Genomic DNA, 24,612 nt, shown 5'->3' with positions numbered 1-24,612 from the left:
TTGGGATGCAGACTGGATGTGGGAAACCGTCGAAGAGATACGTTTCCCTGGGAGAAGAGCTCGACAATTAGTACAGCACATTATATCCGAAGATCATGACTTACACGTGTATATAGAAGAACCTGCGTATGAAGCCGGCCATTTTTAAAATAAAAACTTCATGCACAGCCCTTTTTAGAGCTACTTTAAAACAAATATGAGTGACACACAAACCCCCCAAGCCCCAATCAGTGCAATAAGTGCACTACCTGGCACCGTGCCAGCACTGGGAAAAACCCATTGGCACTGTGTCAGTAGACACTGAGAACCATTTGGCACTGAGCCAGCACTGGGGAAAAACCCATTGGCACTGTGCCAGTAGACACTGAGAACCATTTGGCACTGAGCCAGCAGGCCCTGGGAAAAACCCATTGGCACCATGCCAGCTGGCACTGAGCCACCACTGGGGAAAAACCGGTTTCCTTTCTTAATGAGATGCTCATAAATATGCATACCGCATCGAAAACGAGGCTACCGTCGGTTTCGACGCACAACAAACATGTCGGATTTAGCGGAATGTACGAAGTCGGTTGGTTGCGCAACGCGAGATCTCAGTATTGTCCCCCTCATTACCTTCGGTTTTGTTGAAGAAACAATAAAAACTTTAAACAAGAGTGAAGGATGCAAAGAAGTTTCCAAGGGATACAAATATTTCAGCGAGAAATACATCTCGGATATCAGAGGTAGGTCAAATCGTCTATCAGCTGATCAGTTTGACAGATACTATCAACTGATCGATCTTGAATCGTTTTGTGGCTGTAACTTACACCATATCAGCATGTAACAAAGATGTCTACTGAAGAGATGATCTTACATAATAATTAGTTATATGAATTAAATATGATGATTGTTGGTAAAACTGATCGATCGTATACATGTCCAAGTACCCCCCCCCCCCTCCCCTCCCTCAGAAAAAAAAGTTTTAGGCCTATAGCATCCCAGCCTGCTGAAAAACCATATATTTTTGTTGAATGATAAATAATCTAGTAGTTTCAATGAGTTAATTTATGACAAACTAGCATCATTTTATCAATTTATAGCCCCTGCATATATATATCATATGATTTATTTATTCCAAATTAGGGCCCTCCTGGGCATACATCACTATTATTAATACATATATATTCTCAATAAGATATGTTTAAATCATAATGCATTTGACAGATTTCAGTATGTAATGTTTATGAGAAGAAGAAAAAAAAAGTGCATTGTAATTTAGTATTATGAGCTACAAACAATGTTCATAACATGAGACATTTTGAACATGGTATTAATACTTAACGTATTACATGCAATTAACTTGTGCCGTAAAGTTTCAACTTTGCATTTGATGTGTGATTTCACCGCAACACCTACAGATAACATTATATTGAAATCACATGAAGAAACTACAAACAGTGCATATGTGCAAACATGGTTTCTCATGGTTCATACATAATACACTGTATTACTAGTAGCATGTGCTTAGACAATGTAAACCACATGAGACATTACATCATACATGTAACCATAACATGCATATATCATGGTATACATATGTATATTGTATCATGTAGTTATAATGTTCAATTGTTAAAATTGTATACTATAGATAAGCTGTTTCGAATACTTAGGGTACAAGACTAGTCGACATGACACATGCAGGCACTGTCCCTTGGTACCCCCTGTGTTCAGAACAACAACTCCCCATATATCATCCTTCTTATACAGTGCATTTTCAATAAGTATTGTTACATTGTATGAGCCAACTCTAGACCAATGTCAATATAGAAATTCTTAACATGTGTATTTAAGGTATACATGTGTATCATTATCATGTAGTCATAATGTAATTGTTAAATATAGTATATGTGTTATATATATATATATATATATATACACTTGTAATAAAATTTTAATCAAACATTTCTTATTGTAGTGTATAAATTGGATGATGGCTGTGTTGTTAAAGCTAGATCCTACCGATCACAGAAGAAAAATGAGTCTCCACACACAATTGAGGTAATATTCAATTTGATTGTTTATGATGTTTTATCAGTCATATGTATCATAATGATTAATTATTCTATTTACATTTTTGAGATACCATCTAATATGTACTACTTAACCTGTAAGTTATAGTCACAAATACCAGTATACAAAAATTATTGGTTAAAGCATATGCTTCCTTAGAACTCGGGTTTCCCCTCTGAAATTTGGGATTGAGTCCAACTTGATAGGGTGGTCACTCACCCATACATGCATGTGGGGGGTTCCTCCCTCCAGATGAACCCATTCATATCAACATCTGTACCAATGTATTGATCACTGCATTGAAGTTGTATAATTCATTTTTAGCTCACCTGAGCTGAAAGCTTAAATGAGCTTTTCTGATTGTCTGTTGTCTGTCGTCTGTCTGTAAAATTTTCATACTAACGACTGCTTCTCCGGAACCAACGGGCCAATTTCAACCAAACTTGAAACAAATCATCATTGGGTGAAGGAGATTCCAGTTTGTTCAAATGAAAGGCCATACCCCCTTCAAAGGGGAGATAATCACAAAAATGCAAAACTAGGGTAAGGTCTTCTCAAGAACCACTGAGCCAGAATAAAGCAGAAATTTACATGAAAGCTTCCTGACATAGTGGAAATTCAAATTTGTTAAAATCATGACCCCTGGGGGTAGGGTGGGGTCACAATTGGGGATCAAATTTTTTCCTGTTGGGATATTGGGAAAATCTTTAAAAGTCTTCTTCTCAAGAACCAGTGGGCCAGAAAAGTTAACATTTACATAAAAGCTTCCTGACATAGTGTAGATTCAAGTTTGTTAACATACGGCACCCAGAGTTAGGGTGCAGGCACAATAGGGAAACAAAGATTTACATACAAATTTATAGGGAAAATCTTTAAATATGGGCCAAGGTGAGCAATGTGGCCCATGGACCACTTGTTGTTAAACACTGTACAATAAATGAATTGACTATTAAATTATTACCTAAATCCAACTATACTTGTTTTAAAATATTTAAATTTACATTAATTTACTTAATGTTTTTAAATTTGTCTTTACAGATACATCTAAAATCAGGACCAATATTTGAGAGAGATGACAGCAGTTGCTCCTGTCCAATTGGAACCTCTGGTGCATGTGGTCACATTACAGGTCTTTTGTATACTCTTGCTCATATGAAAACAACTGGAATGCTGGTTATTCCAACAGATGTAGCAAAAACCTCACTTCCACAAACATGGCATGTACCAAGAGGGGAAAAGGTAGCAGGGAGCTCCATTGACAACGTTCGAGTGTTAGGTTTTGATATGAGGAACCCATATGTGCCACCTAGAGGAATTCGAACAACATTATACAACCCTATTGAAAATGTGTCCGAACTACCTTTACAGGAATTGTGTGATAACCTTGAAGAAGTTGACGACACCTGTATGCTTTTGAGCGTGGTAAATTTAGAACGTCAGGAGAAAGTTGTAGACACGAAGTTTGGCAAATTCCCCAAGGGGAGTCCACTTGCAGTGCAGCAAAAAATGAACAGTAATTTAATTCTGAATATATTGGATGCTGATGGCTTTCCTAAATTACCATCTCAAAATGTGATGATTAACAATATATCTACTGTGTTATCTGAAACAAAACACTTGAAAACTGACTCATTAAGTGTCACTACTGATGAGGCTTCAGAGATAGAATCTCTGACTCAGTTACAGTCCCAGGATCCCAAATGGCACAGGATTAGGCTTGATAGGATAACGGCATCTATTGCTGGTTCCATTGTCAAAAGGAGAAAAGGTAATTATGTGAAAAATGTATCGGCTTGATACATGTAATGAACATTACTACATTTCAAATAAGATTCTGCATTTTTAATTTGATATGTACACTTAAAATACAACATGTTTAATTCAACGAAATAGACAAGATCATGAATTATTATTCTAGAGAACAATTGTATATATAGTACAATGTAAAGTTCAATTTTTCTTGTATGTCTTAAATTTGTAGCCCTCAGTGGTGCCTTAGCTTAGCTTGTTTAGTTAATTGACCAATAGCTACAAATTAAAGACATTGAACAACTTCTTTTCAAAAACAAATTTTCAAACAATGCTGTTTTTGGTATAGACTATGACCCCTTGGTGGAGCGACTAAGGACTTCCAGATCTGTGGTGACAGCCAATATGAGACATGGGATAGCATGTGAGCCTACAGCAGCTGAAGCATTTGTAGCAGTAAGAACTCTTACAATATATGTTTTCATGTATTTGATAATAAATGCAGGCACAAATATTTGTTAGAATAACTAGTCCACTTATTATATGTCCAGTTGTAAATACCTTAGGCATTTAACCCAAAGAAAACTAAATGCATAGGTCTATACATGTATATCAATTTGATAAATACATAAATTATAAATAAATACACAAAATTTACAAGATCTTTTGAATATAAATAATATTGTCATAATTTGAGGTCTTTGGATATGTGTTTTGAATAAAGCACCAATGTATTGATGAAAGATTTCATGTAAAAAAAAAATCATACAAATAAATAAAACATATATAAGAGTCAGCAATATTTTAAAACTATGTTCTACTACTTTCTGTATTTTCAGAGGATGAATGACAATGTCAACATTTATCCCTGTGGAATATGTGTCAGTCCATGGTCACCTTGGTTGGCAGCAAGCCCAGACAGAAAGGTGTATTGCCCTGCCCTTACTCCATGTTATGGTTTACTGGAAATCAAGTGTCCTGTCAACCCCCTATCACAATGTGTTTACCTCAACAAGGATGAAAATGGGTTTAAACTGAATAGGACACATAACTATTTTCATCAGATTATGATGCAGCTTGCAGTAACAGGACTAGAGTAGTGTTACTTGTTTGTTTGGACTTCAGATGAATCTCATCTTGAGCTTATAACATTTGACTCAAGTAGATGGCAAGAAATGAAAGACAAGCTTGATATGTTTTATTTTGACCATTACTTGAAAGGCTGATCAATATTTGATATAGATCATTTTCATTTGAAGGAATGTTTTCATTACTTAAAGTAGCATTTTCTATATCTATTCAAGATTTGCTAATTATTTCCATTCAGCTTCAACATGTTTATGCCAAAGTAACCAGGTCAACGGTCATGTTATTAAATGCAAAGTCTTGCCATAAGAAATCTATATACAAAATATGAAAGCATGCCTTAAATAATTCAGGAGATATTTTCTTAAAAGAAGATCAATCTTCAAGGTCATGAGGTCAGAAACTTTGGTAACAAATCAAATTTTCTCACATATGAAGACTGAGAGCTTTATCACTTACCATTTAAAATTATGTGCCAGGTTAATTTTTTGGATAGACAGGACAAATTTAATATTCCTCCAACATTAGTTGCAAGGGGGAGGGGGGGGGGGCTTAAAAACTTTCCTAATGAAAGTTACTTCTAAATATGGTTGTGTAATTAACTAGAGTTATTGTTATTAATTATAAAACAACCAACACACAGGTAATATGTGTCGTGAATTACATGTCATGAAATTTATAGATCTTGTAATATGTTACTTTAATTTCTGGTACAATTCTGATACAATTTTTATATTCTGATAATTGTATATATTTATCTCATTTTCCTGATTGATTTCATCTTCAATTTACTTCCATTCCTTGACAAGAGGACCCTTGAATAAAGTTAGCATGTTTGCCACTGTCCATAATTGATTTATTGTTCCTACCATACTTAAGGGAATGACACCATCAAAAAGGTGGTACTCCTTGACTCTGCGGATATGCCTCTCAATATGTATCCTTAGTTTTGCTATCACCTGGGTTTGCTCCACTTCTTGCCTTGAAAATTGACCTTGACTTTGGAGGAATGGGGGCGTGTTAACTGAAATACCTGTCCCCTCTAATACCTTGTTCAGAACAAATCCTTTGTCAGCCATTATTGAATCACCCCTATCCAGGAGATCAATCAGGCCAGAAAGCTTGGTAATTTCTACATCTGACATATTTCCTGTGTACAAACTTGATACAAAGGTCAGAGCTCCATGTGGAGCAATCCCAACAAGTCCTTTCCATGTGTGAGAGCTTTTGTATGACGAATAACACTTGGAACTGAGAACAAGAGATGAAGGTCTCTCTGTCTTTAACTCTGTACAATCAATGATTACCCGTGTAGAGGGATACATACTTTTGAATTGGTTAGGCATGTTCTCATTTATTTGCTCTCTACTTGGCCAGATATCTATGCTACCAAGAGCAAAGTATAAAAGATTTGCCCATGTAATAATTTTCCTACTTACAGTAGACAAATGACATTTAAATCTTACAGCCAAATCCTGCTCCATAAGACCACATTTTAAACGGCATAAAAACATGAACAATTCGTCAATGAGCAACATGTTCCTCGGATTGCCCACCAGTACGTGCTGGTTGATTCTGTCAGAAGATCTGTAATAATAACTGGTCATTCTATTAGCACCAGGTTTGATAAATTCATAAAAAGTTGTAAACATGATCATGGATGCAAAACCTGTATAAAATGAAATTAATGCATTGTCATTTGAAAATCTTTGAATGCCAAATCTTTCTATCTCAAGTCGTTGCTGTAATTTTTGAATTTCCCCTTCCTTCTTCTTCAGCATATCCTCTAACTCATTCACCCTATTTGTCTCAGGCTGCACTTCTTCATACATACTGCTGCAATATATAATTCACATCCATACTGTATAAATAATTGGAAAGTTAGTCAAACAATTTCATCATAGCCAGTTACAGACTGATCACCCCCCCCCCCTATCTTTTATAAAGGATCTCTGTTGTGTCAGTAATAAGTATTTGTGTACTTCGATGTATTCATTTATTTATATATTACAAAATTATGCATATCTCTGATGAATGTGAAATTTATAGGAGGACGCTCTATACCTTTTCGAAGTTGGTAGATATTTTAAATTACATGCATATTAAATCATTACATAAGAATATCATTTTCTCAAAATTAACATGGTGGTGTAAAGAACAGCATTCATACTATGAATTAAGAGAAGAAGAAATATACATAAGCACAGGTGATTTTCAAAGTTATATAGAGCATGTTACTTTAACAAAGTGCAAAACATACAGTATTTTTTATTATTATAGACCATCATTTAATATAGTGAAAATATTTCAATACAATTTCTAAGTCTGAATGAATAATACAAAATTTCATACCTCACAAAGATCTTGATGATCCAGCATCCTACTGTCCAGCAGCAGTTGATCTTGTTGTGAGTTGAATTATTCAAAATAGTTTAATACAATTGCAAACCAGCATGAATAAAACTAGTTTGACAATTGATTAATCATTCTGAGAATAATTCATGAACAATAAGTAAAACCAATTTCACATTGAAAGTCCCAATGACATGCAGCAGCACTGAAGAAACTTAAATCATACTTATTGCTAAATTATATTTGCCTTGATTCTCCTAGTATTTTCAACTGTTTATAGAAATAGTAATTCGAAGGTAGAAAAAGAAACATTGCTTCGATTATTACATGTGCTTCTTGTAAAATTAGTCAGACCTTCTGTTAAATAAAATGACACACACATAGACCTATATAATGTTATGGATATAACCTGATTCATTCTGATTGACTATCACATAAATTATAGAGATTTTTAAAATGCCATTACCTCTCCACATTCAAATTTAAATTTTCATTTGAGACCGGGTTGTTGTTATTCTCATCAGTGTCAAATCTAGGCATTTTCTCTGGAACAGGATGCTTAAAAATTTCCCGTCGCGCAGCTTTTTCGTCAGATTTCCAGTTGAATATGGAAGGAACACTTTCTTTCTTGAGTGTCTTCCTTACTGGGGTCCATTTGAAGTCGTCCCTCTTAAAATGACGTGAGCAAACAACTGTTTGATCACAGATCTGTTAGAAAGATTATAACCCGTTAAGACTTGTTTGAAGTCATTTCATTAAACACACACTGACGTACACACGTGCAAGGACCAACCTATTTCGAGGCCTACTTAATTCTATGATATAAGGGGGTCATCTCTCCGTATTATTTGGAACAAAGTTACATAAACATACTCTGAATAATGGACCAGGATCCCTCCGAATAGCATGTATCCAAGCCTTGCGAAGCTCCAATCTTTGTGGGATTTGATGAAAAGAGAGCTCTGGGTTGCGGCGTCCATTTCCATTACAGTTCGGCACGCAACAATGCCTGTCGTTCTTGCCTCCGTCTAAGGTCGACGCCATACTTGTTTATACTTGGATACGACGGTAGCCTCGTTTTCGATTTAGAAGCGCGGTTTATGAATATTCTGCGAAAAGGGAGTATAAAAGCAGAGCCCCCATTCTCACTCTACACATCGACTTCAGACCCTGACCTGAGAACATGGCTCAGAAACAGCTAGAATACGTGGACAGAGCTCAGAAGAAAGTGAATAACATGGTACAGAAAAAGACGGGAATGCAACAAGATTTCTTGAGCGAAGAAGATAGACAGGAGGTACAAGAGGGTTACATAGCACAACAGCTGAAAAAGGCTAAGACTGAGGAGTTTTTACCTAGCCAGAATCCTACAGACCCCGGCTTGGGATTTTTTTCCCCGGACATCCCAGAGTCACAAGATGTCACGGGACTGGAACTGGGCCTCTACAACGCTCAGAATGAGCCTCCGACCATGAACAAAGAAGACTTTGCGATCATTACCACGACACTAGACGGGATCGTTAACCGTATTAATGTGCTGAGTAATGAGATTGGAAATCATACCACAGTCCTGCTGAAGAAGATGGAAGAGCTGACTTCTAAAAAACCTAGGAAGGAATACACTCCAGATTACACTGCTAACCCGTGCTACACGTGTGGAGAAACAGGACATTGGTCGCCGGATTGCCCACAGAAAACAGATTATCCGCAGACCAGTAAGAAATCGAGGTCAGCAGATTCTCAACAGACCAGCAAGAAAACCAAACAAAAGGATCCTTGCTACAAATGCGGAAAAATAGGACACTGGATTAGTGAGTGTCCAAAAGAACAACCGGAGATAGATGCGATGATTGGGCCCGTACCTGGCTCAAAACCCCCTGTGAAGAGAGAATACAAACCGTTAGAGATGTGGAATCCGCCCGCACCTACTGAAGAACCGTCAAAAAAGAAGAAGAAACTCAGCAGAAAGTAATGGACTGTGCTTGAACTGTTATGCTTATTGAACTGTTTTTATGCTTATTGAACTGTTTTGCATTGTTCTATGCTTGTACCATTGTTCTTTAATAAACATGTCAACTTAAAACCTTGTGTTATTCTTTAGATTTAATACACAGGAATACATAGAAATACACAGGATTTCACTGGATTTTATACCGATTTTCAGAAAATACAAATGCTTACAAATGTTTCAAACCTAGCTACGCCACTGGCTTTTGTAATATATTACTGTCAGTATAGTTCACGGCGCTATACGCGCTAACCGACGATCTGGGCTATGCCCTAGTAACTTTGTTACTACCACTAGCCCCATGACTAATATTTTTAATTACATACCCCTGATTAACCCAAAGAAAAGATTACAATAATAAGGAAACGAATCTATACTCAACCAGGCGAACGAAACCCGACTGCAACCCCAGTTGTTTATTTGGAAACGCCCCTTCGATAAGTGCGCAGTGAAAGGAGGGTAACTCTATTTTACTTGAAAGTGAAAGTAGATTCGAGCAGGGACGGATTTCGTAGATCTAGCCGGTTGCTTGGTATTGTAATATGTTCATAATCTTGTTTTTGGACTTGATTCTTTTTATAAAAAAATTGTTTTAGATGAAAAACATCCATGGTTTAGTCGTACGCTTTAGTTGGGATATTTGCGCATACGTTTTTATTTACAAAACTAACGTTACTAAGTTTGACAGCGGAAACAGAAAATTCGAACTAACAATAACTTAGTGTTAGTCCGAATTTTCTTCTTCCGTAGTCATATCATATATAACAGGCAGATATCACAGGCTCTCGACGTTTTAATCAAATACACATGAGGAAAAAAATGTCTTATCCTATATGTATATATAGTTTATTTACAGGAAGACATTTTTTTAAATTATAGGCCTATAGATCTATATATATATAATTAAAACGTCGAGAGCCTGTGGCACATAAATGTATTTACAGAAGTTGTAATATTGACTATTCAATTTTGAAGCTGTAAGTTTTCAGATAATTGAATTAATTGACATGTCTGTATTAGTCAGCTAGTATAGCATGATCCATCATTTGTATGGTGATGACCAGGCACACTGAGTTGACCAGAGCTTGGTACATTGAAATAAATCAAAGGTTGACTTGAAAATAAAAGTAAACTGATTGTGATAATCTGACATGTCGAGGAAACTTGATCTTAAATTTTAGATAATTTAGTTTTCAATAAAATGATAATGCATGCATGTTTGCATGCATTATATATATAGTAAAAAGAAAATATATGAAATGGCAAATGCACACTTGATCATCTACTGTAGATTTTGGAATGCCGTCCACATTATCTCGGTAAGATAATTGACTAGGTCGAGATATTCTGACTAATGTATTGTAGGCATCAATCAAACTATCACTGTGACATCAAAGTAAAATCAAGCTGAGATATGTTATAGAGGTAATTTGTTGTTGAGATATCTATTATTGGGGTCTTTTGTTGTTGAGATATCTATTATTGAGGTCATTTGTTGTTGAGATATCTATTATTGAGGTAATTTGTTGTTAAGATATCTATTATTGAGGTCATTTGTTGCTGAGATACCTGTTATTGAGGTCATTTGTTGCTAAGATATCTGTTATTGAGGTCATTTGTTGTTGAGATATCTGTTATTGAGGTCATTTGTTGCTGAGATATATGTTATAGAGGTCATTTGTTGTTGAGATATCTGTTATTGAGGTCATTTGTTGCTGTGATATCTGTTATTGAGGTCATTTGTTGCTGAGATGTCTGTTATTGAGGTCATTTGTTGCTGAGATGTCTGTTATTGAGGTTATTTGTTGCTGAGATGTCTGTTATTGAGGTCATTTGTTGCTGAGATGTCTGTTATTGAGGTCATTTGTTGCTGAGATGTCTGTTATTGAGGTCATTTGTTGCTGAGATGTCTGTTATTGAGGTCATTTGTTGCTGAGATGTCTGTTATTGAGGTCATTTGTTGCTGAGATATCTGTTATTGAGGTTTTAAATGACTACCAACAAGAAAGTCTACATTTTCTTCATGATGAGTAAATTTAATGTGATTTTTTTTCAGCAGAAACATAGACAACCAAGCAGACTAGCTGTAAATAAGCAAATCAGTCCACTGAATGCAGGCATTAGGATAATTTACGTTGTATATCCACTGAATGCAGGCATTAGGATAATTTACTTTGTATTAAGTTGAGTTGGATGACCACGATGATATTCCCATTACTATGTGCCTGTTTGTACTTGCTTAATTGATTACTCGCTGATGCAATGCATTATTTTTCTATGTAAGGGTCATTAATGGATCTTTTGGGAACTTTTGCATGGAGTGGAGGAGGACTGTGTGTCATTTATGTGTTGCTTCCCTTCATCGTGAGGTTATTTCCATGGATTGCTCACAAAATTGTGTTTCTTCACTTTGGTATGTCCTTGTTTTCTCTTTCTCCTCTGTTTCTCTCTCTGTGTCTCTATCTCTTTGTTTCTCTTTCTCTCTGTTTCTCTCTCTCTCTCTCTGTCTCTGTCTCTCTCTCATGAGAACATCTGTGTCGTAATTATTAGTATTTTTAGCTCACCTGAGCTAAAAGCTCAAGAGAGCTTTTCTGATCACCCGTATTCTGGCGTCCGTCCGTCTGTATACTTTTAACATTTTTGACTTCTTCTCAAAAACCACTGGGCCAATTTCAACCAAAGTTGGCACAACACATCCTTAGGTAAAGGGAATTCTAAATTGTTAAAATAGAGGGCCAGGCCACCTTCCAAGGGGAGATAATCAAGAAAAGGTAAAAATAGAGTAGGGTCATTAAAAAATCATCCTATCAAGAACCACTGGGCCAGAAAAGATAAAATTTAAAGATAAGCTTTATTAGGTAGTGCAGATTCTAAATTGTTAAAATCATGGCCCCCGGGGGTTGGATGGGGCCACAATAGGGGATCAAAGTTTTACAAACAAATATATAGGAAAAATCTTTAAAAATCTTCTTCTCAAGAACCACTGAGCCAGAAAAGCTGAGATTTATATGAAAGCTTCCTGATATAGTACAGATTCTAAATTGTTAAAATCATGGTCACCGGGGGTCGGATGGGGCCACAATAGGGGATTAAAGTTTTACATACAAATATATAGGGAAAATCTTTAAAAATCTTCTTCTCAAGAACCACTGAGCCAGAAAAGCTGAGATTTACATGAAAGCTTTCTGATATAGTGCAGATTTAGGTTTGTTAAAATCATGGTCCCTGGGGGTAGGATGGGGCCGCAATAGGGGATCAAAGTTTTACATACAAATATATAGGGACAATCTTTAAAAATCTTCTTCTCAAGAACCACTGAGCCAGAAAAGCTGAGATTTACATGAAAGCTTCCTGAGATAGTGCAGATTCAAGTTTGTTAAAATGATGGCCCCCGAGGGTCGGATGTTGCTACAATGGGATCAAAGTTTTACACGCGGTTGAGTTAAGGCTTTCCCCATAAATTTTTTAATACCAATGCTGTACATAAATATACTTTACCGCACTGGCACATTGCACAACGTCACAATGAAAAATACGTCATGACGTACATATCTACAGTCCTTTTGTGGTTGGAAATGTCAAAATATTGTTTCGTTATTTACCACCGCTGTCAAACGGTAAACTGCAATCGCATAAAAGTTTCTGTCAAATGGGTTATATTAATTCTCTTTGATATTGAAAAAGTTTCAATTTCTTCTTTATATAGCATACATGCTAAAGTAATATCCATATCATATTGTGATCTTGATATCGCCCCTAATCTACACGTATAGTTACTTTCACAATGGACTCATTTGCATAAACAGGGTTTCCGTACATAAGATTTTTATCATTGGCACGACACCCCGAGGTTTTTAAGTGAAAGATGTTTGATTTATGTGACCTGTGAACTTCAGTGCCAGAAGAAAGTTAGGGGAGCAAGTTCTGGCTTCAACAGAAAATATGTTTTTCAGGCTAGATTCAACTTCGTATGTGCAAAAATCGCTGCATCTTGCATATTCAATGCAAAAATTAGACATGTTACAAGTCACAATAAACTTGCTCTCAGCACTTTTCAAATTAAGGAATCAATATGCTTTGAAGTTATATTAACTTCAACTTGCATTAATATCTGGATATCGTGCCAATTCCACGATTTATACATACACGATACGTTTTTATCTTGATATTTGATCACATGATACAAAGTTGATGTAGAGACTGTCGGTCTGGTGAAAAATATATAAGAGGTCAGTATGCACTTAATGATATATACATATTGTTTTTGTATAAAAGGGTTGTGTTTACAGAATTTGTCACAAATTGATCTGTTTATTAACGCTTTTTTCCTGACATATTTCTATGGCCCTACTTAACACAACTGCGCATACAAATATATAGGGAAAATCTTTAAAAATCTTCTTCTCAAGAACCACTGAGCCAGAAAAACTGAGATTTATATGAAAGCTTTCTGATATAGTGCAGATTCAAGTTTATTAAAATGATGGCCCCCGGGGGGCGGATGGTGCCACAGTAGGGGATCAAAGTTTTACATACAAATATATAGGGAAAATCTTTAAAAATCGTCTTCTCAAGAACCACTGAGCCAGAAAAGCTGATATTTACATGAAAGCTTTCTGACGTAGTGCAGATTCAAGTTTGTTCAAATCATGGCCCCTGGGGGTAGGATGGGGCCACAAGGGGTGATCAAAGTTTTGCTTACAAATATATAGGAAAAATCTTTAAAAATCTTCTTCTCAAGAACCATTGGGCCAAAGAAGTTCACATTTACATGAAAGCTTTCTGACATAGTGTAGATTCAAGTTTGGAAAAACCATGGCCTCCAGGGGTAGGTTGGGGCCATAATAGGGACTACGGTTTTACATGCAAATATATATGGAAAGTCTTCTGATATGGACCAAGGTGACTCAGGTGAGCGATGTGGCCCATGGGCCTCTTGTTTTACTACATTTTAGTGGAACACCCTAAAGTAGTCTTCAAAGACCTGAAAAAGCCAGAAAGCTTTGGATTAAAGAACACCAGAAATTTCTACCTTGATGTTGATGAAGAAAGTACCATTGGAGTTTGGTAAAACTTTGAAATGATACAAGCAGTTTGTATAAGTAAAAATTGTCCAATAAGAAATCATCACATTAATGATGTAATGTAACTTTTAGAATTGCATGTATATTTCTTTATTACATATCTTTTATTTATATATCTTTGTGTTGACTAGGCATGCCTTACCTGAAAATTCAGGTGACCAAATTGATAGTAATGATGGATTTTGGGAAAAGAAGTTGCAAGAGGGAAACCCTATAATTCTGTATCTCCATGGAAACTCTTCCTCAAGGTATATTTCAAAGGAACATGTGTGTTTCAGAGCATGCACAGGAGAGTTTAAAACTTGTCACATTAAGACTTCACGTACATCTTTAGTTTAATTCTAATCCACATGATTGAATCACATTTTTATTAAATATACACTGTATCACCGGCGAGTGTGACCGGTCAGTAGGGTATGCTTACCCTCCTAGGCACCTAGTTCCACCTCCAGTGAGTCCAGGGGTCTGTGTTTGCCCTAATTTTGATTTAAAATTTGTATTCTTTATGGAATTTCGGAGATATATCACTGTTCGTTATCTTCACGTTTCATCAATCAAGTTTTAGAATACAACGTGTAAGAATGATGAAAACTAACAATGTAATTTTAAAAGTAATATCTATGCTTTCCATGTTTATCATTTTGAAAAATATTTATTGTCTTGATGAAATTACGGCAGTTTTGATAGGCTGAAAAATTTGTTTGATTTCTGCATCAAAGACTGCATGTTGTGTATTGATATGTCATATGAAATTGAAAACAAAATCATGTTTTATTATTTAAACTCAGTGTTTTGAAATATTTAAATGATAAGAAATGAATCTTATAATTCTTTTCTTGATGGCGGTATCATAGGGAAAATTGGATGGAAAACTTCATCAGTGCGTGCAGTGCAGTGATAAATCCGTCCAATTGTCCTGTTGATACCTGCATCAAGAAAATAATTGTAAGATTCATTTCTTAATTTCCTTAAATTAACTAAATTTGCTACCATTTTTTTCTCCAGAGCTCAGCCACACAGAGTAGAGTTAATGAAGCTACTCTGTAAATTGAACTATCACGTGGTGGCACTGGACTACAGAGGTACGTGTATCGTGTAGATTTTGTTCGCTGTTCTGAACAGCTTTCACTGATGTAGTCAGAGTCAAACAAACAACTGATTTTTGGAGTTGTACTGGTTTTGTAATAAAGTGTAGGTTTTAGAGATTGTACTGGTTTTGTAATAAAGTGTAGGTTTTAGAGATTGTACTGGTTTTGTAATAAAGTGTAGGTTTTAGAGATTGTACTGGTTTTGTAATAAAGTGTAGGTTTTAGAGATTGTACTGGTTTTGTAATAAAGTGTAGGTTTTAGAGATTGTACTGGTTTTGTAATAAAGTGTAGGTTTTAGAGATTGTACTGGTTTTGTAATAAAGTGTAGGTTTTAGAGATTGTACTGGTTTTGTATTGAACTGTAGGTTTTAGAGATTGTACTGGTTTTGTAATAAACTGTATGTGTTAGAGATTGTACTGGTTTTGTATTGAACTGTAGGTTTTAGAGATTGTACTGGTTTTGTATTGAACTGTAGGTTTTAGAGATTGTACTGGTTTTGTATTGAACTGTAAGTTTTAGAGATTGTACTGGTTTTGTATTGAACTGTAGGTTTTAGAGATTGTACTGGTTTTGTATTGAACTGTAGGTTTTGGAGACTCTACTGGTTTTCCGTCAGAAGATGGTGTGGTCGCTGATTCGTACTTTCTGTATAGATGGATTAGGAAACGTTCTGGCGAGGTTCCGGTCGTGATATGGGGACACTCCTTAGGAACAGGGTAAGTGTTAATCACATAGTGTATCTCTGTAATCATTCAGCTTTGCCTGAGGTGAAATATATTTTATTAATCATCAACTGCGAGATATAAATGATTGAAAGTGATAGTATAGAGTTATTGTTATGCCCCCGAGATTGAAGATCAGGGGGCATATTGTTTTTGTCCTGTCTATCATTCTGTAATTCTGTCATTCTGGCTGAAACTTTAACCTTGCTAATAACTTTTGAACAGTAAGTGATAGAGCTTTGATATTGCACATGAGTATTCCTTATGACAAGACCTTTCCGTGAATACCAACATTTTTTACCCTGTGACCTTGACCTTGGAGTTTGACCTCTTTTTTGAAAACTTTAACCTTGCTAATAACTTTCGAACAATAAGTGATAGAGCATTGATATTTGACATGAGTATTCCTTGTGACAAGATCTTTCTGTGGATACCAACATTTTTGACCCTGTGACCTTGACCTGGGAATTTGACCTACTTTTTGAAAACTTTAACCTTGCTAGTAACTTTTGAACAGTAAGAGCTAGAGCTTTGATATTTCACATGAGTATTTCTTGTGACTATAAATTTCCGTGGGTACCAACATTTTTGACCCTGTGACCTTGACCTTGGAGTTTGACCTACTTTTTTGAAAATTTTAGCCTTGCTAATAACTTTTGAACAGTAAGTGATTGGGCTTTAATATTTCACATGAGTATTTCTTGTGACAAGACCTTTCCATTGGTACTAAACCTTTTGACCTTGACATCTTACCTACTTTTAAAAGAATTGACATTGGTCATAACTTCTAAATGGTAAATATTAGAGCTTTCATATTGCACATAAGCATTTCTTGTGACAAGACCTTTCTACTGGTACCAAGATATTTGTCCTTGTGACCTTGGCCATCTTTGGAATTGGCCATTATTTGTGTTTCACAAACACATCTTGTTTATATGCTAAACTATACTGGAGTTCATTATTGACAATATCTTCCAACAGTCTGTTTGAATTCCCATGGACTCAAATTGTGCTCCTTTGTTAGCTGACATGTTTTTAGCTCACCTGATCCGAAGGCTCAAGTGAGCTTTTCTGATCAAAATTTGTCCGTTGTCTGTCGGCGTTGTCGTTGTTGTTGTAAACTTTTCACATTTTCATCTTCTCCAGAACCACTTGGTCAATTTCAACCAAACTTGGCACAAAGCATCGTTGGGTGAAGGGTTTTCAAGTTTGTTCAAATGGAGGGCCATTTCTCCTTCAAAGGGGAGATAATAACAAAAATGCAAAATTAGGGTAGGGTCATTTAAAAATCTTCTTAAGAAACACTGGGCCAGAGGAGCTGACATTTATATGAAAGCTTCCTAATACAGTGCAGATTCAAGTTTGTTCAAATCATGGCCCCCAGAGGTAGGTTGGGGCCACAACAGGGAATCAAAGATTTACATAGTATTATATAGGGAATATCTTTAAAAATCTTCTTCTCAAGAACCACTGAACCAGATCTGAAATTTACCTGAAAGCTTCCTGACACAGTGCAGATTCAAGTTTCTTAAAATCATGGCCCCCGGGGGTAGGTTGGAGCCACAATAGGGGATCAAAGTTTTACATAGAAATATATAGGGGAAATCTTTAAAAATCTATTGGGCCAAAGAAGTTGACATTTACATGAAAGCTTTCTGACATAGTGCAGAATCAAGTCTGTAAAAATCATGGCCTCCAGGGGTAGGTTGGGGCCACAATAGGTAGTAAAGTTTTACATGCAAATATATATGGAAAGTCTTCAGATATGGGCCAAGGTGACTCAGGTGAGTGATGTAGGCCATGGGCCTCTTGTTATATTCTTATGAAGCAGAATTTATTCAAAATCTCCTATGTGAGAAGAAAAAATCTTTTGCTGTGGCCGTCAATACGATATTTAGATATATTGACGACATTTTATCTATTAACAATAATAACTTTCATTCATATGTGATTGTCGATTTGATATATCTCTGTGAGCTCGAAATAAAAGACACAACAGAGTCATCTACTTTTGCTTCATACTTAGATATTTTATTGAAAATCAATATCAACAGCAAATTAGCTACTTAACTTTCAAATGCTATCTGACTTGTTTCATACTGATTGTTAGGCCGATCTTGGCACACTGATTTTGACTATGGATAACTCTGTTTACCTGATCAAGATATAGGGCTCAGAGCAGGTGTGGCCGGTTGACATGGGATGCTTACTCCTCCTAGGCACCTGATCCCACCTCTGGTATATCCAGGGATCTGTGTTTGCCCAACTTTCTATTTTGTATTGCTTATAGGAGTTATGAGATTGATATCTGTTCGTTATCTTCACCTTTCTAAAGATGATTGAAATAGAAATTGTTTTCAATCACATGCAAATCAAAGTGGATTGATTCTCAATTGAGTTATTTTTAATACTCCATAGGTATGAACTTTATTTGTCCTTAAAGCCTTTTCTCACAGAGCAATATTTTCAGAGAGAGCACTGTTCATGGAATTGTCATTTCTGTTTCAGTATTGGAACAAAACTGACAAAACAACTTTGTGAAAATGGTAGGTAAACTTTTGGAACATTCAAGTAAATATCTATTTCTATTTTCATTACTTTATAAGTCTATATGAACAAAAAACATTCAGTGTATGTGTTATATCATCCTCACAAGTCAAGGTTTTGTGATTACATACTCTCCACAGTACGTAATCCCAAAACCTTGACTTGTGAGGATGGTGTTATATTGAAGGAACTGATTTTATTCTCTCAGGTGAACCTCCAGATGGTCTCATTCTACAGGCCCCATTCACTAATCTGAAACACGTATCAAAACTCCACCCATTTTCTACTGTAAGTATGAGCATTCAGCCAACTTAAAATAGGCACTGCCGTGTTTGTCTGTCCATCCGGGCTCATATCTGCTAAACATTTCATCAGAAATTGATCATAATTTATCACAAATATTCCCTGAGACAGGGACTTTTGGACTAAGGTCGTTTTAGAAAGGTCAAGGTAACTCATATACCTTATATAAAGAAAAAGTTCCTTATTTCAACAATTTTGAACAGGTATTGATCATATATCACACAAATAAGTAATTGACAAATGCCTTTCAAACAAAGGTCACTCAAGGTGTTCATGTTTATTTACGTGTGTTCATGTTTATTTACATGTGTAACAGGAAGGGAGAAAATACAACAGACCAGACTGGGATTCGAACCTGGGGCCCCCTGAATCTCTAGTCAGGTGCTCTACCAACTGAGCTAACTGGCCACCGGCGATCGAACCCGCCTGACCGCTACACATGTGTTCATGTTTATTTACATGTCCATCCTTCTTTCCATGTACATATTCCTTGAACACCTAGTTTTTATCAGACTTCAATTATATTATTGATACTATTAGATTGTTTTCTTGTTGAATGAATTTGAGAAATGAATTTCAATTTTGAAAATTTAGGAGGGTATTGAACTGTGCGATGTTTTTTGCCAGCATACTTCATGTTGCGTGTTAGCACTGAAACATATGCTGGATTGCAGTTCATACCCTCATGTATTGTTCAAAAATTTATTTCTTATATTTACATTCTACTTTCATTTCTGTTGGAATTCCCAGCCGTTGAAATAGATGAACTATATTTATTGAGTAGTTCTGTATTCATACGCACATTGTTTACAACTACAACTCATTCATGAGGAAATGGTTATCCTTACAATTTGTAAAGATAATGAAAGTAAAAACATAGGATATATAAATATTCAACTTCATGTCTATTCTTTTTTCCAACTGAGTACATACATACTGAGTTGGAGATATTTTTCTTTTCAGTTGTTTAGATTCCTTCCATGGTTCGACTGGGCCATATTAAGTGCCTTCGATAGAATTGGTCTGCATTTTAAATCCGATGAAAAGTAAGTTACCGTAACAGATTTTTGTAGCCAGGGTAGTCATTTTTTTCCAATTCCATTCTCTATAGTTTGATATACTCAGAGATGATGCCTCATGTTATTTTTCAAATGTAAAATGATTTTTTTTTCATTTGGTGAAATATTTCATTTGATATTGTATTCATGTTGCACAATAAACAAAACATTTGTGGAAGATTTTAGCCTTTACTTTGTGGTAGATTTTAGCCTATACTTTGTGATAGATTTAAGCCTTTACTTTGTGGTAGATATTAGTCTATACTTTGTGGTAGATTTTAGCCTTTACTTTGTGGTAGATATTAGTCTATACTTTGTGGTAGATTTTAGCCTTTACTTTGTGTTAGATTTTAGCCTATTCTTTGTGGTAGATTTTAGGCTTTATTTTGTGATAGATTTTAGCCTTTACTTTGTGGTAGATTTTAGCCTTTACTTTGTGGTAGACTTTAGCCTTTATTTTGTGGTAGATTTTAGCTATACTTTGTGGTAGATTTTAGCCTTTACTTTGTGGTAGATTTTAGCTTTCACTTTGTGATAGATTTTAGCCTATACTTTGTGGTAGATTTTAGCTTATACTTTATGGTAGATTTTAGCCTATACTTTGTGATAGATTTTAGCCTATACTTTGTGGTAGACTTTAGCCTATACTTTGTGGTAGATTTTAGCCGTTTCTTTGTGGTAGATTTAGCCTTTACTTTGTGGTAGATTTTAGATTTTACTTTGTGGTAGATTTCCTATACCTTGTGGTAGATTTTAGCCTATGCTTTATGGTAGATTTTACACTTTACTTTGTGGTAGATTTTAGACTTTACTTTGTGGTAGATTTTAGCCGTTTACTTTGTGGTAGACTTTAGCCTTTATTTTGTGGTAGATTTTAACCTTTATTTTGTAGTAAATTTTAACCTTTTTTGGCAGATTTTAACCTTTACTTTGTGGTAGATTTAGTCTATACTTTGTGGTAGATTTAGTCTATACTTTGTGGTAAATTTTAGCCTTTACTTTGTGGTAGATTTTAGCCTTTACTTTGTAGTAGATTTTAGCCTATACATTGTGGTAGATTTTAGCTTATTCTTTGTGATAGATTTTAGGCTTTATTTTGTGATAGATTTTAGCCTTTACTTTGTGGTAGATTTTAGCCTATACTTTGTGGTAGACTTTAGCCTTTATTTTGTGGTAGATTTTAGCCTTTACTTTGTGGTAGATCACATCTGCTTTGCATATTAGAACACAGGGGCTTCTTATCTATTTTGTTTCTGTGATTAGAACAAAATGCACACAGTTGACATCCCTGACACAGTACTTTTGCTCTGTAAGCCACCACTGACTCTCTAAATTTAAATACCCTGTGTGTAGAATGATTTCCTGAGAATATGATATATATATATATATAATACTCAAACACGTACTTATTTCAGTATTGCGAGTGTTACCATCCCAATTTTACTTCTTCATGCAGAAGATGACTTCACCATTCCCCATGAACTTGGTGAACGGGTAAGTCTTCTAATATTCATTTCTGGGTTGCTATTTTACAGAATAAGGACTATCTACCTATTTGCCTGTGTGTTTGTCTGGTAAAGTTAAGCATTCCCAAATTTAGAATTCAGCCACAATTAAACCAGTGAGCTGTTCAGGCCAATGTCCACATCTGCTACAATGGACCAGTGATTCAAAAAGTTTCTATGACATGCTTATGTTAATTCTAACAAATTTCTATTCAACAGCTTCACAAAGAGGCCAGAAGAGTTTGTGAGGTGACCAGCACTGACATTCACTTTGTGTCCTTTGACAAGAAACACCAATATGGCCACAATGGATTATACAAAAGTCCTGAACTTCTACAGCATGTTGTGTAAGGCTTGTTTCACCCGGAACACCTCAGGCCTTTCCTATGAAATGGATGAGGCTTGTTTCACCTGGAACACCTCAGGCCTTTCCTATGAAATGGATGAGGCTTGTTTACTCATAAAGTTCAGTCTGTCCACAATTTGTCATTTAAGCTTGTTAGTCCCTTACCGGCGAAGTCGGACAGTACTTAAGGTTTGCGCTCTGTCAGGCGGTCTATGTGTCAGTCTGGCCAATCAGTTTTTTTACATGTTTTATCCAGATGTTCATTTACCACGGTAATATTTGGTACATTGCTTTATCATGACAAGTTACAGATCAAGATCAAATTTTGTTCCAGTCCATTGATTTTTTTGTTGAGTTATGATTCTTGGACATAGAAAATATGGAATTGTGAATTGCGTAATAAGATATAAAAGATGATATATACGCAGAATTTGAGGTGAAGGGTTGTTGGACCACCAAAAACTTCCATCTGGGGTGAAGGAACAGTCCTGGTGAAAAGAATATCCCAGGAATTTCTTAGATATCAAAGAAAAACTAGTGTTTTGTTATTGTGATGAAATACAGAGTCAGAAAGAATTTATTTTTTCCTTAGTACCATTCACAGTGAAGTTACTGTTTTGTTAGGCCAAGTAAAATTAATTAGCAGATTATCATTCCCGCCCGCCCCTCGAAAATCACCCCGCCCTGATTTTTTTTATTTTTCAAAATTACGATTTCCGGATATTTTTATGTCTGGTCCGGTATTGTAAACATACTTTGTTTCACTTTGCCTTTTAGAAACCCAAATACGCATTTAAATTATGATTTATAAAGCCTTTTCTCAATGAGAGAAGGCATTTTCGAGGTCAAGAATACCATGGCGAAAAATAAAAAATAAAAAATAAAATCCTCCCACCCGCCCCATTTTTTTGTGAAGTTTGAATGATAATCTACTAATTAATTTTACTTGACCTTACAGAAGCCAAATCTTTTTTCAATACCTAACTTGTTAGCTCCCTAAAGTAGGAAAGCTCAAGTGAGCCATTTGTTTCAAAATTTGCCTGTTGACACCTGTCACTATCTAATTTTCATGTTCTCCATTTCTTCCATGAGGGCAATTTAAACTAACTTGGCCCAACTCATTCTTGAATCAAGTACGTTTCTTCAAATGAAGGGCCGTTTTCCTTGTACAGGGGGATATGGAAAGTGATGTTAAGAAGGGATATGCATATGTATGAAATTTTCTCAAGAACCACTAGACCAGAAAAACTAAAAATTGTTAAAGTTTCTACTGATGTAGTAGTGAAGATTCGGATTTTTTAAAAACCATAATATTACTAGTATTGACTTTTGGAGGGGCATCAATGATTTTGTGTAGGAAAATTATTAAAATATGTGAAATTTGAGGTTTTCACTCGTAAATTTACAAAGGGGATGGTCTGGCATTGCTATTGCACATAAACTTTGAAAACATTAAATGTGATATTAATGAATAGTATGTGTAAATGAACAGGAAGCTTGGAAAATTTGATTTGACTTTTTTGAATTTCAGAAATTTTGTGGCATCCTTGAAGAGATGAAAGAACTAGTGCAGAGAATAAGTTTACGGCTGATCCAGGACACCATTCATTTGATGTGAAAGGCTTTGATCAAATTCTGAACATTTTCCACATTTTTGTTTGCGTTGATCTCGTATTAATAGTCGTTCCACATTGGTTAGTTATTTACAGTGTCTTTGTCCATAACAGGTGTTGCTTCTAGTTTTCAGGGATCGCACACATTTAACTCGTGAGGAAATGGGCGGGATAAAAAAAAAAAACCCAGTTACAGCTGGTGAAACAGCCTGGTGCATAACTCTCATTTTGTTTATATAAGAGATGTATCTTTATTCGCTATTTTTTTATGTGCATTTAGAAGAATGTTTAGCAAATCTGGGATTAAAGAACCAGAGTGATTGCATGGTCATGTATTGTTGGGCTTGCTCATTGGACTGCTTGACCACTGAAGATTATGATAGCATTATGCAATTTTTTTTAATCTTCACACTCGTTATTTCACATTCTCAAATAAAAGCAGTTTTTAAATTATTTTTCTTAATGTTTCAAATCACTGTAATCTGTATTTTGCATCATTTACAAGTGTGAAATGATTTACAAGTTTTTGAATTTGTCAGCTTGTGGAGATTATTGTCTTGTGCTAAAGTTATCTTCGTAAATCAATATGAATATATTTGTGTGTGATATTTGTGTGATATATATATATTGAAGGTATGAAAAAAGTGTGAAAATGGATTATTTAGCAGAAATATTGTGATATATTTTGCAAGCTAAATAAATTGGTAGAATAATGCCAATCTTTGATTTTATTCATATTGCTACATTATTAAGATAAGGATAGCGTTGTTTACAGACATCAGTCAGTGCTGCATGATTACAGTATTGTATGTCTGTCATTCAGAGACTGCCCCTATCTGGGGTAGGTATAATGATCAGATAACATAAAGCTTATATTTATAATACTTTTATTTATTATGAGCCTTGACATTGTAATATTTTTGCAGTAGTGTGTATATATAGGATCTCCCATGGATTGTGATTTTCATATTATTTAAATTCAATGGGTGTCGTGTTTTCTAGAAAATGGATATAAATCATATCAAACCACATTTGATGGGAGATTCTTTTTATCACATGTTAACACCCCCAGCCCCGTTAGTCATTTATGTTACTTT

At 35.4% G+C, this 24,612-nt stretch overlaps 3 protein-coding genes across 6 annotated transcripts; 2 read left to right on the top strand and 1 right to left on the bottom strand.

The window, feature by feature from the left end:
• Positions 1 to 467: 467 nt before the first annotated feature.
• On the top strand, positions 468 to 5,733 carry LOC125649907 (uncharacterized). The gene is made up of 5 exons (XM_048877761.2): positions 468 to 722; positions 1,958 to 2,040; positions 3,091 to 3,820; positions 4,151 to 4,257; positions 4,641 to 5,733. The coding sequence occupies exons 1-5, from the start codon at positions 539 to 541 to the stop codon at positions 4,899 to 4,901; spliced, it is 1,365 nt and encodes a 454-aa protein (XP_048733718.2). The 5' UTR covers positions 468 to 538; the 3' UTR covers positions 4,902 to 5,733.
• On the bottom strand, positions 5,676 to 8,283 carry LOC125651226 (uncharacterized). Its single transcript, XM_048879807.2, has 3 exons — positions 8,113 to 8,283; positions 7,706 to 7,908; positions 5,676 to 6,723 (listed from the first exon to the last, which is right to left on the bottom strand). The coding sequence occupies exons 1-3, from the start codon at positions 8,281 to 8,283 to the stop codon at positions 5,676 to 5,678; spliced, it is 1,422 nt and encodes a 473-aa protein (XP_048735764.1).
• Positions 8,284 to 9,687: 1,404 nt separating this feature from the next.
• Positions 9,688 to 24,234, top strand: LOC125649916 (lysophosphatidylserine lipase ABHD12-like). Of its 4 annotated transcripts, none has more exons than XM_048877779.2 (12): positions 9,688 to 9,779; positions 11,532 to 11,660; positions 14,203 to 14,314; positions 14,463 to 14,579; positions 15,337 to 15,413; positions 16,008 to 16,137; positions 18,652 to 18,689; positions 18,899 to 18,978; positions 19,957 to 20,039; positions 21,467 to 21,545; positions 21,776 to 21,903; positions 23,434 to 24,234. In XM_048877779.2, exons 2-12 carry the CDS (start codon positions 11,540 to 11,542, stop codon positions 23,459 to 23,461), a joined length of 993 nt encoding a protein of 330 aa, XP_048733736.2. In that variant the 5' UTR covers positions 9,688 to 9,779; positions 11,532 to 11,539; the 3' UTR covers positions 23,462 to 24,234. The 4 variants fall into 4 exon arrangements, with proteins under 4 accessions (XP_048733736.2, XP_048733737.2, XP_056021729.1 ...); XM_048877780.2 differs by having other exon boundaries at positions 9,711 to 9,779; positions 11,304 to 11,660; XM_056165754.1 differs by having other exon boundaries at positions 9,725 to 9,779; positions 11,307 to 11,660.
• Positions 24,235 to 24,612: the final 378 nt, after the last annotated feature.

The sequence above is a fragment of the Ostrea edulis genome, chromosome 5 (assembly GCF_947568905.1).
Source record: "Ostrea edulis chromosome 5, xbOstEdul1.1, whole genome shotgun sequence".
Taxonomy (NCBI): domain Eukaryota; kingdom Metazoa; phylum Mollusca; class Bivalvia; order Ostreida; family Ostreidae; genus Ostrea; species Ostrea edulis.
Note: the sequence above shows the minus strand (reverse complement) of the source record. Positions and strands in the feature narration are given on the sequence as shown.